The sequence below is a fragment of the Schistocerca serialis genome, chromosome 3, assembly GCF_023864345.2.
Source record: "Schistocerca serialis cubense isolate TAMUIC-IGC-003099 chromosome 3, iqSchSeri2.2, whole genome shotgun sequence".
NCBI classification, from domain to species: Eukaryota; Metazoa; Arthropoda; class Insecta; order Orthoptera; family Acrididae; genus Schistocerca; species Schistocerca serialis.
Window position 1 is genome coordinate 110,674,578 of NC_064640.1, and position 16,315 is coordinate 110,690,892.

At 39.3% G+C, this 16,315-nt stretch overlaps 1 protein-coding gene across 2 annotated transcripts in view; it reads right to left on the minus strand.

Moving 5' to 3' along the window:
- Nucleotides 1-16,315, minus strand: part of LOC126469792 (TAR DNA-binding protein 43-like) — an 84,858-nt gene that overhangs the window by 14,190 nt on the left and 54,353 nt on the right. For both annotated transcript variants that reach the window (XM_050097044.1, XM_050097043.1), the window contains exon 3: nucleotides 12,333-12,473. In XM_050097044.1, coding sequence (XP_049953001.1) covers nucleotides 12,333-12,473 — 141 coding nt within the window. The remainder of the gene's footprint in view (nucleotides 1-12,332; nucleotides 12,474-16,315) is intronic.

Genomic DNA, 16,315 nt, shown 5'->3' on the forward strand with positions numbered 1-16,315 from the left:
GACTTCCAACGACATGCTGAGGCCATGTTACATCTACATCTACATAGTTACTCTGTAATTCACACTTAAGTGCCTGCAGAGGGTTCATCGAACCATTTTCCTACTACTTCTCTATCATTCCACTCTCGAATGGTGTGTGGGAAAAAGGAACACACAAATCTTTCCGTTCGATCTCTGATTTCTATTATTTTATTATGATGATCATTTCTCCCTACGTAGGTGGGTGTCAACAAAATACACTACTGGCCATTAAAATTGCTACACCAAGAAGAAATAACGGGTATTCATTGGACAAATATATTATACTAGAACTGACGTGATTACATTTTCACGCAATTTGGGTGCATAGATCCTGAGAAATTAGTACGGAGAACAAACTCCTTTGGCCGTAATAACAACCTTGATATGCCCGGGCATTGAGTCAAACAGAGCTTGGATGGCGTGTACAGGTACAACTGCCCATTCAGCTTCAACACGATACCACAGTTCATCAAGGGTAGTGAATGGCGTATTGTGATGAGCCAGTTGCTCGGCCACCATTGACCAGACATTTTCAATTGGTGAGAGATCTGGAAACTGTGCTGGCCAGGGCAGCAGTTGAACATTTTCTGTTTCCAGAAAGGCCCGTACAGGACCTGCAAAATGCGGTCGTGCATTATCCTGCTGAAATGTAGGGTTTCGCAGGGATCGAATAAAAGGTAGAGCCATGGATCGTAACACATCTGAAATGTAACATCAACTGTTCAAAGTGCCGTCAATGCGAACAAGAGGTGACCGAGACGTGTAACCAATGGCACCCAATACCATCACACCGGGTGATACGCCAGTATGGTGATGACGTATACACGCTTCCAATGTGCGTTCACCGCGATGTCACCAAACATGGATGCGACCATAATGATGCCATAAACAGAGCCTGGATTCATCCGAAAAAATGACATTTTGCCTTTTGTGCACCCAGGTTCGTCGTTGAGTGCACCAGCGCAGGCGCTCCTTTCTGTGATGCAGCGTCAAGGGTAACCGCAGCCATGGTCTCCGAGCTAATAGTCCGTTCTGCTGCAAACGTCGTCGAACTGTTCGTGCTGATGATTGTTGTATTGCAAACGTCCCCATTTGTTGACTCAGGGATCGAGATGTAGCTGCACGATCCGTTACAGCCATGCGGATAAGATGCCTGTCATCTTGACTGCTAGTGATACGAGGCCGTTGGGATCCAGCACGGCATTCCTTATTGCCCTCCTGAACCAACCGATTCCATATTATGCTAACAGTCATCGGGTCTCAACCAACGCGAGCAGCAATGTCGCGATACGATAAACCGCAATCGCAATAGGCTACAATCCGACCTTTATCAAAGTTGTAAACGTGATGGTACGCATTTCTCCTCCTTACACGAGGCATCACAACAACGTTTCATCAGGCAACGCTGATCAACTGCTGTTTGTGTATGAGAAATCGGTTGGAAACATTCCTCATGTCAGCACGTTGTAGGCGTCGCCACCAGTGCCAACCTTGTGTGAATGCTCGGAAAGCTAATCATTTGCATATCACAGCATCTTCTTCCTGTCGGTTAAATTTCGCGTCTGTAGCACATCATCTTCGTGGTGTAGCAATTTTAATGGCCAGTAGTGTATTTCCGCATTCAGAAAAGAAAGTTAGTGACTGAAATTTCATAAATAGATCTCGCCGCAAAGAAAACTGCCTTTCTTTCAGTGACTGCCACCCCAACTCGCGTATCATATCAGTGACACTCTCACCCCTATTGCGCGATAATACGAAACGAGCTGCCCTTCTTTGCACTTTTTCGATGTCCTCCGTCAATCCTACCGGTAACGATCCCACACCGCGCAGCAATATTCCAGCAAAGGACGGACAAGTGTACGGTAGGCTGTCTCTTTCGTGGGTTTGTCGCACCTCCTAAGTGTTCTGCCAACAAAGCACAGTCTCTGTTTCGCCTTCCTCACAATATTATCTATGTCATCTTTACAATTTAAGTTGCTCGTAATTGTAATTCCTAGATATTTAGTTGAATTGACAGCCCTTAGATTTGTGCGATTTATCATATACCCAAAATTTATCGGATTTATTTTAGTACCCATGTGGATGACCTCGCACTTTTCTTTGTTTAGTGCTAATTGCCCCTTTTCGCACCATACAGAAACTCTCTCTAGATCATTTTGTAATTGGAATTGATCATCTGATGATTTTACTAGGCGGTAAATTACAGCGTCATCTGCAAACAATCTAAGGGAGCTGCTCAGATTATCACCTAGATCATTTATGTAAATCAGAAACAGCAGAGGGCCTATGACACCACCTTGCGGAATGCCAGATATCACTTCTGTTCTACTCGATGATTTACCATCTATCACTACAAACTGTGACCTCTCTCAGAGGAAATCACGAATCCAGTCACACAACTGAGACGATACTCCACATGCACGCAACTTGATTAATAGTTGCTTGTGAGGAATGGTATCAAAAGCCTTCTGGAAATCTAGAAATATGGAATTGATCTGAGATCACTTGTCGACAGCACTGATTACTTCATGGGAATAAAGAGCTAGCTGTATAGCACAAGAACGATATTGTCTGAATCCGTGTTGGTTCTGTATCAATAAGTCATTTTCTTCAAGTTGATTCATAATGTTTGAGCACAGTATACGCTCCAAAATCCTACTGCAAATTCAGTGATATGGGTCTGTAAGTCAATGGATTACTCCTATTTCCTTTTTTGAATATTGGTGTGACCTGTGCTACTTTCCAGTCTTTAGGAATAGACCTTTTGTCAAGTGAGCGGTTGTATATAATTGCTAAGAAAGGCACTATTGTGTCTGCACACTCTGATAGGAACCTGATTGGTATACCATCTGGACCGGAACACTTGCCTTTATTAGGTGATTTGAGTTGTTTCGCAACACCTAAGATATCTACTTTTATGTCACGCATGCTAACAGCTGCTGTGGTTTCGAATTCTGGAATATTTACTTCGTCTTCTTTTATGAAGGAATTACAGAAAATTTTATATACTAACTCCAATTTAGTGGTACCATCATCAGTAACATTTCCATCGCTGTCGCTCAGTGATGCTATTGACTGTTTTTTGTCACTGGTGTACTTTACACATGACCAGAATCTCTTTGGGTTTTCTATGATATCTTGAGACAATATTTCATTGTGGAAACTATTAAAAGCATCTCACATTGACGTCCGCACTAAATTTCGAGCTTCCGTGAAACTTAGTCAGTCTTGGGGATTTTGTGTTCTTCTGAATTTGGCATGCTTTTTTCGCTGCTTCTGCAACAGTGTTTTGACGTGTTTTGTGTACCATGATGGATCAGTCCTATCTCTTATTAACTTATGCAGTATGAATCTATCTATTGCTGTCGATACTGTATCTTTGAATTTGAGCCATATCTGGTCTACACTTACATAATTAGCTTGGAAGGAACGGAGACTCTCTCTTAGGAAAGCATCAAGCGAATTTTTATCTGCTGTTTTAAATAGATATATTTTACGTTTGTTTTTAGTGGTTTTGATTGATATGGTTTTGAGCCTCACTACAATGACCTTGTGTTCACTAGTCCCTGTATCCATCATGACGCTCTCTATTAGATCAGGATCGTTTGCGACTAAGACGTCAAGTGTGTTTCCACAACTATTTACAATTTGTGTGGGCTCATGAACTAATTGTTCAAAGTAATTCTCAGAGAAAGCATTTAGTACAATTTCAGAAGATGTTTTTTGTCTACCACCAGCTTTGAAAAAGTATTTTCGTCAACAAATCGAGGGCAGATTGAAGTCTCCACCAATTATAACTGTAGGAGTGGTGTGCTTATTTGTAATGAGATTCAAGTTTTCTTTGAAGCGTTCAGCTATTATATCATCTGAGTCAGGGGGTCGGTAGAAGGAGCCAATTATTATTTTGGTACAGCTGTTGAGTATGACCTCTACCCGTAGTAATTCGCAGCAACTATCTTTTTCAACTTTACTACAAGATAAACTACTACCAACAGACACAAACACACAACCCCCTTCTTGATCTAATCTATCCTTTCTGAACATGGTTTACGCTTCTGTAAAAATTTCAGCAGAATTTATGTTTGGCTTTAGCCAGCTTTCTGTTCCTATGATTTCAGCTTCAGTGCTTTCTATCAGCACTTGAAGCTCTGGTACTTTTCCAACACAGCTAAGACAATTTACAACTACAATACCGACTGTTGCTTGGTCGATTCTCGTCATTTCTTTGCCCTGTACCCTTTGAGATTGGAGCTCTTTTTGAACTTTCCCCAGACTGTCTAACCTAAAAAACTGCCCAGTCCACGCCACACACCCCCTACTACCTGTGTAGCCACCTCCTGTGTGTAGGGGACACATGACCTATTTAGCGGAACCCGAAACCCCACTACCCTATGGAGCAAGTCGAGGAATTTGCAGCCTACATGGTCGCAGAACCGTCTGAGCCCACGATTCAGGCCCTCCACTCGGCTCTGTACCAAAGGTCCGCAATCAGTCCTGTTGACGATGCTGCAGATGGTGAGCTCTGCCTTCATCTCACTAGCAAGACTGGCAGTCTTCACCAACTCAGATAGCCACCGGAAACCAGAGAGAATTACATTGAATTGCTGCATTAGGCTGGGCAGAAGCATGTCCGACGCAACATTAGGAGGTATTCCATGACTTTTGTCACCTCAGTGTACATTTTAAATGACTGAAGAATGTAAAGTATTACCCATACCAAAAACGAAGCCATTTGTCATGACAATTATCCCCCACCCTGTGGTGTGGGTTATACGTCTTAATTTAACAGTACCTCTTCAATATCAGAAATCTATATTTCATCAGTTATTCATACTCAGAATTTGTTTCGGATGATAGCAATTGTCAAGTTGTTTTTGAACTGCATAATATCATCACACCACTCTCTCTGCTCTAGCTTTTAAACGTGATTCAGACACACATATTAGTAACACTACCCAAGGGAATTAATGATTTCATTGTGATCACATAACTACTGTTAAACTTTACAATCATGTTTAAATTACATTTCATGACTAAACTGTTACAAATAACTTTCATATAAATGTATACACTGACTGAAATAAAAATCACAACACCAAAAAGTAATTAATGTAGAGTAATAAAATTTTGGGAATACATTTGTTTAGGTAACATATTTAAGAGATTAACATTGCAAGATCACAGGTTAACGTAAGCATGAGATAAAAACCACTGCAAATGTGAAATGCTGGTACACTGATAGCCACTGTAGCCACCAGAAAGTTGAATCAAGAATGCAAACACGCATGCTTTCTGTTGTACAACTGCTGGATGTCAGTTTGTTGAGTGGAGTTCCATCCCTATTGCACTTGGTTGTCCAGTATGGGGACAGTTAATGCTGGTTGTAGATGGCACTGGAGTTTTTATTTGACATGTCGCATGTACTCAATTGGAGGCTGATCTGGTGATCAAGCAGGCCAAGGTAACATGTCGACACACTGTAGAACATGTAGGGTTATAACAATAGTTTGTGGGTGAATGTTATCTTGTTGGTAAACATTCCCTGGAACGAAACTTCCTGGCAGATTAAAACTGTGTGCCCGACCGAGACTCGAACTCGGGACCTTTGCCTTTCGCGGGCAAGTGCTCTACCATCTGAGCTACCGAAGCACGACTCACGCCCGGTAGTCACAGCTTTACTTCTGCCAGTATCTCGTCTCCTACCTTCCAAACTTTACAGAAGTTGATATCCTCAATATCCTTTCTTTCAGGAGTACTTGTTCTGCAAGTTTCGCAGGAGAGCTTCTGTAAAGTTTGGAAGGTAGGAGACGAGATACTGGCAGAAGTAAAGCTGTGAGTACCGGGCGTGAGTCGTGCTTCGGTAGCTCAGATGGTAGAGCACTTGCCCGCGAAAGGCAAAGGTCCTGAGTTCGAGTCTCGGTCGGGCACACAGTTTTAATCTGCCAGGAAGTTTCATATCAGCGCACACTCTGCTGCAGAGTGAAAATCTCATTCTGGATTCCTTGGAATGCTGTTCATGAATGGCAGCATAACAGGTTGAATCACCACACTGACACATACTTTACTGTCAGGGTGCGTGGGATAACCAAGAGAGTGCTCCTGCTGTCATATGAAATCGCCCAACAGACCATAGCTCCAGGTGTAAGTCCAGTGTGTCTAGCACACAGACAGATTGGTTGTGGGCTCAACTGGCCTCCAGTAACCAACACACGGCAATCGCTAGCACTGAGGGAGAACCAGTTGTAATCAGAAAACACAACAGAACTCCACCCTGCCCTCCAATGAGCTCTTGCTTGACATCACTTCAGTCGAAAATGGCGGTGGTACCGTACATCCTCGTGGCCACCGCTGCCAGCAGTCATGCACACTAGCTACATTCCTGCCAAGTCTTTCTGCAATATCGCAGAAGGAACATCCAGCTTCTCATAGCCCTATTACACGGACTTGTTAAAACTCAGTGAAGTGTTGATAATGGCGCCTTTGTCACCTTAAAGGCATTCTTGCCTAACATCAACTCATCATGTCCAATCTCAAAGGTAACTAACGTTCACGACCATTAGTGTGTATTTAAAGTAAACCTAATTTGCATCTTCACAGTTGTGCTACTTGCACCAATCTTAAGCAACAGGTGCAAAATTTGGAGAGACATCTTTCAGCTGTAGAAACAAGGCTACCAACATTCATTTATGTCGCATAACTCCTTCTTGGTGTTGCAATTTTTTTCTGTCAACATAATTCTACTGGCTTTGACACATTGCTATCACTTGTAGAAATAATATTAATTTAACCTTCTACAGAGACAACTCTCAAATTATAGGTTTGGTAACACTGTACTCTTGAGCTCATTGTCAGTTTTGCTACTTTTAAATGTTTCTTTCTGATATAATTTAAGAGTAGTTCCTGGATATGTTAGTGCTGGTACATAACAGAAAATGATGACATATTTTATGCCTAATTTTATGCAAGAGGAACATTTGTATGTAATGATGTAATTTTGTATTTTGTTGGATCTATGGGTTTATTTCATTGAATTTACTCTTGAAGGTTTTATATATCTAATCAGCTATGTGCAACAACTGTGGATGCTGGTTGGGTGGTTGATTGGAGGGAGGAGAACAGACAGTGAGATCATTGGTCCCGTCGGATGAGAGGAAGGTTCGGTAAGGGAATAGGCTGTGGCCTTTCAAAGGAACCATCCCGGCATTTGCCTGAAGCGATTTATGGAAATCATGGAAAACCTAAATCAGAATGGCCTAACATGGTTTGAACAGTCAACCTCCCGAATTTGAGTCCAGAGTGCTAACCACAGCGCCACCTCGCTCAGTCATGGATGTTGATGGTCAGTTACAACATGGCTGTTTTGATCAAATTGTAGCCGATGGCTTCACTGGGAATACTGCAAAGGTGATGAAATGAAATGCTTATTGAGACTCCCCATGTCATTGTAGATAAAGTCCAAAACACCAGAAAATTACTGAACAGGAGCAGAAGATTTATGTCCTTCAGGTAGAGCTAAAACATGAAAAATCTTAAAGCTAAAAGGCGAGAGGGAGAGGAGGAGTAGGAGGAGAGAAAGGGTCTAGGTAAAACACTGTAAGCAAGGCTGAATTTTTTTAGCAGTTTTTAAAGCCAGTTACTCAACAGATTTTACCTGCAGGCAGGATTAAGAGAAGGAAAAGCTTCATATAGATGTAGAGGAATGTATAGTGTAAGAGAACAATCCTAGGAATCATAGATAAGTTTTGAGATAAACAGAATAGGAAAGATAGTTCTGCTGCTAGGAAGAAACACAATGGGTCCTGGACAACAGCTGAAGCAAAATTAGGTTCAGGATACCAGGTAACAAATAAGAGTTAGACTTAGCCAGGTAATAGAAAACTTAGGATAAATGTGTAAGGGTTTTAGCAAACACAATTGTCTGTTTATAGATGGAGGAGCTGGAAATAGCCGGCCTAAGGATGTAAAACACATTATTGGACATGAACTGGACAAAATAAGAGTAATTATCTTACGGGGCTTTGTGGTGCCATGAACGGTTTTGGGCTAACTCTACTGTAAACTGAGTAAACACAAAGCTGGGCAGGCTCCTTGGGATGACTGTGAGTTCTCATATTGCTGGGTTTTTTTTCTTTTTTTTTTCAGTGAATCCTATAGGAAGATGGCATCATACATGTTAATAAGATGGGTGAAGACAAGTTAGCAGATCTACTGGCAGAAAACATAAGTGGGTTCTCAAGCACACAAAGTGTTATGTCTGTGGTTATTTGGGTCAGGCAAGACAACTTTTTTATATTAAACTCCAAATTCAGACAGACAGTGTTACAGGAAATTAACCCTTTCACTGCTATTGACATGCTCTCTGGATTCTGTGCTGAGCACAGCTTTTATGGTGGCTGTACTGCTCGCCAAATGTTGAAACCAGTGCTGGGAGATGGCATTCTGGCCGCAATGAAATACTTATCATCTGCTTTTAAGAAAACTATTTGCTGAAAAAAATTGATTTTTGCACCGCAAAATAGTTATCTTATTTTAGAACAACTATTCATTGAAAAAAATTGATTTTTACACATCTTACAGTCTGATACCATCTCTCAATAAAGGACTGAATTTCTTTTTGTTATTCATCATAGTTATTGCACCACATCAAATTAAGTAAAACATTGCGCAGTATTTTAAAGAGTTTGCAGAGGTGAAAATGTATTGCGTATGCATGACCTCTGCATATGGTCAAGTTTAGGTCATCCACTGCAAGTGTATGAAATGTAATATGATAGTGAATTTTTATTTAAAATTGAGAGCAAAACAATATCTCATTTTGTTCTTGAGTTATTGACATTTTCCGATGGACGTTGGATACGCTCATTACTGTCCCTGTTAATAATTAGTTATGTGGTCATAATAATCATCATATTTCATGAACGGTTCAAGGTATGAAAACAAGTTTTCTTGCAAATGAGAGCACACAACAAGGCACATACGCTGTACAATAAATACTCAAAAACTTTTCATTCACCAAGATATGGAAGTAACTCGACCTCAGCAGTGACAGGTTGGTGGCTCAGGATGCCTACAGACATCAGCATCATAGTAGACATGCATATACATGTCCACAGCACCAGGGAACTGTGAAGCAGGAGGTGTATACGTGTCCACAGCAGCAAAAGAGTTAAACTGACAGAGACTGCCAAGCAGTCATGTGAGAATAGAAGAAAAACTGGAAATCAACTTACTTATTCAGAATATTGGGGTATTTGGGGGGGGGGGGGGGGGGGGGATGGATGTTGAAAAATATACAAATCTACACATGCTACTGTTACAGTATATACGTCCTCACTAAATAATTTTGAAATGTTCAGAATTAATCTTTTGCCTTATTACTCTTGTCTGTTGGACTGGAAGAAATAAGGGATTATTGATGTGTGATGATTTTAATGTAACTTCCTTAAAGGAATATGATGAAATGTGATGTAAAGTTACTATTAGGAACTTGCAATTCAGTATTAGTCATAAATTTCCCTATTCGATTTGCTCAAGCTAGCAGCATGTTTATAGATAATGTATTCATACAAAAAGCTGAAACTAAACAAACATGTGGTAAATGGGTTGCCAGATCATGACATTACATAACTTAACTGCAGGTTCAGTATAGAAATGCTCAAAAGAAAACAGTGAGTGTAATTAATAATAAAACTATCAAAGTTTTCAACAAATGCTATATTGGGACCGATGACCATAGTAGTCTGGTCCCTTTAATCCCCCAACCAACCAACCAACAAATGCTATAAAAAGTGTTGGCTGGGGTGACATTCACAGTAAGTCTAATTTCAAAATTTTTAGTAAATTGGTATCCATTACTTGAAAGGAGTCTACAAACTAACCAGAACAAACAAGGATCAAGTTTTATTTTGTAAACATTACTGTAACAACCTCAGTAACAGTGTTCCCAGATATGTGACAGCACTGTCATGTTTTACAGACCAATGTTTGGGCCACTTACATTCGTGGCCAAAAAATATGTCTGCAAAATGACATGACAACACTGTCACAAAATCAGAAATGTTTTCCTGGAGAGGACACGGCTGCAGAAACCTATTCTCAGACAGTGCTGTAACATATTACGAAAAGTTGTAAAAATATCCAGTATGTGTACCTTGTCAGAAATTGGCAGCTCAAACAATAAAATCAAATCAATATGGAGTATTGTTAAAGAAGAAACAAGGAAAGAAATAAAAAAGACAACACTATTTCTGTTACAGTCAATGGGAACATGAAAGGCAGTTTATGTGCACTGCACATCCTTAATAATTACTTTTTAAAAGCAAGACGACAGAAAACTGGTTCAAAAAGTTCAGAAGAGAAAGCAAAACAGTACACTGAATAATCAAGACAGAGAAAATTAAGTGAAATGAAAATTTTTCACACATCACCCACTAAAATAAAGAAAATCATTAAAGTCCTCAGTTTAATAAGCAACTGCTGCAAAATACTAACATGAATTCTTTACAGATGAATGGAAAAACTGGTAGAAGCCAACCTCGGGGAAGATCAGTTTGGATTCCGTAGAAATGTTGGAACACGTGAGGCAATACTGACCCTACGACTTATCTTAGAAAATAGATGAAAGAAAGGCAAACCTACGTTTCTAGCGCTTGTAGACTTAGAGAAAGCTTTTGACAATGTTGACTGGAATATTCTCTTTCAAATTCTGAAGGTGGCAGGGGTAAAATACCAGGAGCGAAAGGTTATTTACAATTTGTACAGAAACCAGATGGCAGTTGTAAGAGTCGAGGGGCATGAAAGGGAAGCAGTGGTTGGCAAGGGAGTGAGACAGGGTTGTAGCCTCTCCCTGATGTTATTCAATCTGTATACTGAGCAAGCAGTAAAGGAAACAAAAGAAAAATTTGGAGTAGGAATTAAAATCCACGGAGAAGAAATAAAAACTTTGAGGTTCGCCGATGACATTGTAATTCTGTTAGAGACAGCAAAGGACCTGGAAGAGCAGTTGAACGGAATGGACAGTGTCTTGAAAGGAGGTTATAAGATGAACATCAACAAAAGCAAAACGAGGATAATGGAATGTAGTCGAATTAAATCAGGTGATGCTGCAGGAATTAGATTAGGAAATGGGACAGTTAAAGTAGTAAAGAAGTTCTGCTATTTGGGGAACAAAATAACTGATGATAGTCGAAGTAGAGACGATATAAAATGTAGACTGGCAATGGCAAGGAAAACGTTTCTGAAGAAGAGAAATTTGTTAAGCGTCAGGAAGTCATTTCTGAAAGTATTTGTATGGTGTGTAGCCATTCATGGAAGTGAAACGTGGATGATAAATAGTTTAGACAAGAAGAGAATAGAAGCTTTCGAAATGTGGTGCTACAGAAGAATGCTGAAGGTTAGATGGGTAGATCACATAAGTAATGAGGAGTTATTGAATAGAACTGGAGAGAAGAGAAATTTGTGGCACAAGTTTACTAGAAGAAGGGATCAGTTGGTAGGGCATATTCTGAGGCATCAAGGGATAGCCAATTTAGTATTGGAGGGTAGCATGGAGGGTAAAAATTGTAGAGGGAGATCAAGAGATGAATACACTAAACAGATTCTGAAGGATGTAGGTTGCAGTAGGTACTGGGAGATGATGAACATTGCACAGGATAGAGTAGCATGGAGGGCTGCATCAAACTAGTCTCTGGACTGAAGACCACAACAACAACCACAACAACAAGAACAACAACAACAAAGTCCTCAAAAACAGAAGTTTGTATGGAGTTGATATCCACAATAACACATGTAAAAGTAGTGACCCTAAAATATGTAATGTTCTTAATTACATGTGTAAAATTCATTAATTCAAGATATTTTCTGTACTCATATTAAAATATGCCATTTTTAGGCTTCCCTGTAAGAAAGGTGCCTCCACTGATATCAATGATTGCTGTTAACTTGTTTCATTCAAAATACACAGCCGAAACAGACTTTGAGAATATGCTGATGGAAATATAATTTCTGATAAACAGAAGAAGTGTTTGTAAATGTAGTTGTTTCTGCTTAACAAGTCATTTCACACCACAAACAAGTTCCTGATTGAATGTAAGTAGTAAATTACAACTTACAATTGACCAACATGTAACCACACAGATGTACTTTTTGAACTGTGTATGCAATATTGTTTATCATGAATACGATCTACGGAACATGGAAACAACTAAATACATTTCGTATGCATTCCTGACTAAATTATTCTCAGTGGGCCAATGTTTAAGCTATGACAGCATGCAAGTTTAGTGATGGATCAAAAGACTGTAATAGCATACCTTTGAATTTGGGATCTTCACATCACACCACCTCCCATCAATCATATGCCTCTGTGCTAAAACACGCATCTGTGAATCGTAGTTTCCAAAACGGATAAATCCAAAACCTTTTGACTGGCCAGATTTGGGATCTTTCTTCACCTATAAAAGTAAACAATTTGATTACCAGAAAGCAGTTTTTAAAGCCAAACACTCTCATGTAGTGCAGTTAAATACATTATCTTAAAATATGATGATAAACTACAGTCCTCACAACTAGCAGCATTCAGCAAGGAAAAACAGAATATACATGTTAGTCATTTCAAGAGCTGATACACTATCAGCAGATCTCAAATACATTGACATATGCATTGTTTCATGTAGTGCAATAAGTTCTTGATATAAATATGACTCAAATACAAATCATAATTTCTGTTGTAGCCAGAACCATGGATTTTGTACTGTAAAAGTCTTGTATGTCCCACTTTAGCCAAAATGTTCACTTCTGCCCTACATTTTGCAGCAGTTACCTGATCCAAATTCAGTTATCTTCCATTGAATCATCCAAGGATGACTAAAACTATCATAACTATGAAGGCTATCTGGTTGCTGGCATTTTGCACCAACAAATATCTACTAACACATAAAACATGGTCAATATGCATGAGAATAGTGTGACAAGATATGACAAATGCCATGGCCCTGCGCAGAAAAAAAATGGAGGCTCTTCCGAACAGAATTAATCTCTTTTTTTTAAAAAAAAAAGAAAGAAAGAAGAAAATTTACATTACATGAAATGAGTGTATCAATAGAGTGAGAATTTTTCAGATTTCCCAATGGTCACTGCACAAATAGTTGCTGGGTAAATGATTCTAAATACTACAGTGCAAAGCAACATGCTAAATGCCACAGTTATAATATTTTTGATCACATCTGGTCAATAAGTAAAGGGACAATGTCCTAAAGTAAATTTATAACCAAAGTGGTAGTAATACAACCACATTTATTTCATCAGAAAGCAAAAGCCTCATTATAATACACCATTCAGAACTCTACAAATGCTTTGTGGACTGTAGCATACAGCAAATCCATGAAATATCTTTAACTGTTACACGCTTCTCATACATGATCCTTAACAATACCCCTCACGTCCTTGTCACTGAACAAGATACTGGAACTCTCTGGTTCTGGAAGCTGTGCCAATTCTTCTCCTATTGTCCTATCAGGAAGTAAAGGCTATTGAAGTCTAGGTTCAAAAGGGAACACACAAATGACAACGCAAAAGTTAGCAGAGATTCTTGTGTCTGTAAAAAGATCATGGCATGAAGCATACAACTACCACTATCGTACCTTAGCCAAAGATCTTGCCGAGACCTCAAGAAAATTTTGGTCCTATGTAAAATCACTAAGCTGTTTGAAGGCTTGTATCCAGTCACTCGTTGACCAGTCTGGTGTGGCAATAGAAGATAGCAAAAGGAAAGCTGATGTTTTAAATTTCACATTTAAGAACTAATTCATGCAGGAGGATTGTACGAACATACCGTTGTTTGAACATCGTGCAGACTCCCATATGGAAGACATTGTGATAGACATCCCTGGCATAAAGAAGCAAGTGAAAGAGTTGAAAACAAATAAGTTGCCAGATCCAGATGGAACCCCAATTAGGTTTTACAAGTACTCTGCAACATACACCCCTTACTTTGTTTGCACTATCACAAATCTCTCGCCCAGCACAAAGTCCCAAACGAATGGAAAAAAGTGCAGGTGATTCCTGTCTATAAGAAGGGTAAAATTACTGATCCACAAAATTACAGACCAATATCCTTAACACTGGTTTGCTGCAGAATTCTTAAACATATTCTCAGTTTGAATATAATAAATTTTCCAGAAACAGAAACGCTTCTGTCCACAAATCAGCACGGTTTTAGAAAGATTGCCTTTCTCTCAAATGATACCCTGTGAACTATAGTTGAAGGGCAACAGGTAGATTTCAATATGCCTAGATTTCCATAAAACGTTTGACATGGTGCCCCACTGCAGGCTGTTAACAAAGGCATGAGCATACGGAATAGGTTGCTACATATATTAGTGGTTTGAAGACTTCTCAAGTAATAGGATCCAGTATGTTGTCCTCAGAGTGAGTGTTAATCAGAGACAATGGTAAGGTCAGGAGTGTGCCACGGAAGAGTGATAGGATCGCGATTATTCTCAATATACGTAAATGATCTTATTGGCAGGGTGAGAGGCAAACTGCAGCTGTTTGTTGATGACGCTGTGGTTTACATGAAGTTGTCACCACTGAGTGACTGTCGGAGGAGATAAGATGACTTAGGCAAAATTTCTAGTTGGTGCAGTGAATGGCAGCTAGCTCTAAATGTAGAAAACCATAAGTTAATGCAGATGAGTAGGAAAAACAATCACATAACATTCGAATACAGCATTAACAGTGTGCTACTTGACACAGACAGGTTGTTAACTATCTAGGTGTAATGTTGCAGAGTGATATGAAATGCAACGAGCATGTGAGGATTGCAGTGGGGACGATGAACGGTCCATATCAGTTTATTGGGAGAGTTTTAGCAACATGTGGTTCCCCTGTAAAGGAAACTGCATATAGAACAGTAGTGCAACACATTATTGAGTACAACTCAAGTGTTTGGGATCCACTCTTCCGGTTAGATTAAAGGAAGATACTGAAGCAATTCAGAGATGGGGTGCTAGATTTGTACCAGTAAGTTCAATCAACATGCCTGTATTATGAAGATGCTTCACAAACACAAATGGATATCCCTGGAGGGAAAGCGACGTTCTTTTTGAGAAAAGCTACTGAGAAAATTTAGAAAACCTGCAATTGAAGCTCACTGCATAACAATCCTACTGCCATCAATGTACATTTCACATAAGGACCATGAAGATAAGAGATGATAAATTAGGGTTCATATGGAAGCATGTAGACAGCTGCTCTTTCCTTGCTCTATCTGCGAGTGGAACAGGAAAGGAAATGACTAGTAGTGGTAAAGGGTAGCCTCCGTCTCGCACCGTAAAAGCTTGCGGAGTATTTATGTATATGTAGATCATGGACTATACTACATCAAACTTCACACCCGACAGTGCTAGAAAATCTATTATTTGGAAGTTTTATCATACTTTTTGTCATAGCCAAAACTTTTCTGATGGGATGGTGTATATATCTACTACACTATAAGTGCCTGAGAAAACCTGAACAACAGGAAAATAATTGACATAGCTGCCAGAACCAGTGAAGTAGCCTGTCAAGAGTTCCAATATCTTTTCCCATCAAGGGGGAACTGAGGGCTACTGTTAAGCATCATATATGATAAACATGCCATGAAAGTGTGCAGATGGAAGAAAGTTAGAGTAGTAATCACTGCTTCTGTTACGTAAAATTCTGCACAAAAGAGAGCATTACACAATTTTGTACTGTGACACTGAAGCAATACACACACATTTTAGATGTTCATAACATACACAGAGATATACTTCATCACATACATCAGAAATCAAGTTACTTCAATCAGTTACTTTATTATTATGGATTTTCCAGTGTGAGAAGCAAATGAAGAACACACTGGGAAAACTTGGAAAACAAGTTGGCAACTCAAGAGAAAAGTGAACAAATGACATATCATTAACATAAGTATCTGTCAAACAGCAGCCAAAAATTCTAATGAAGATGAACAATGAAAGAATCACCAATATTATGATCGCCGATAAAGCTCCAAAACATCTAGTTAAGAAGGCAAATGAAATCCTAAGGAATGTGCTATATGAGCATTATATAATTAATTAACTCTGAATATAAAGGAAATAAATAGCATGAATTTCAGTATAAACTGGGAAAACAATTGTGACTCTCTAAACGTAAATGGTAACCTATAGATTATGTAGCAAACAAAGGGTTTTGGGGACAAATATTAACTGCTGATTGACATGGAATGAATACACAGTGATGCTGGCAAAGAGAATGTTTATGTGAATGTAGG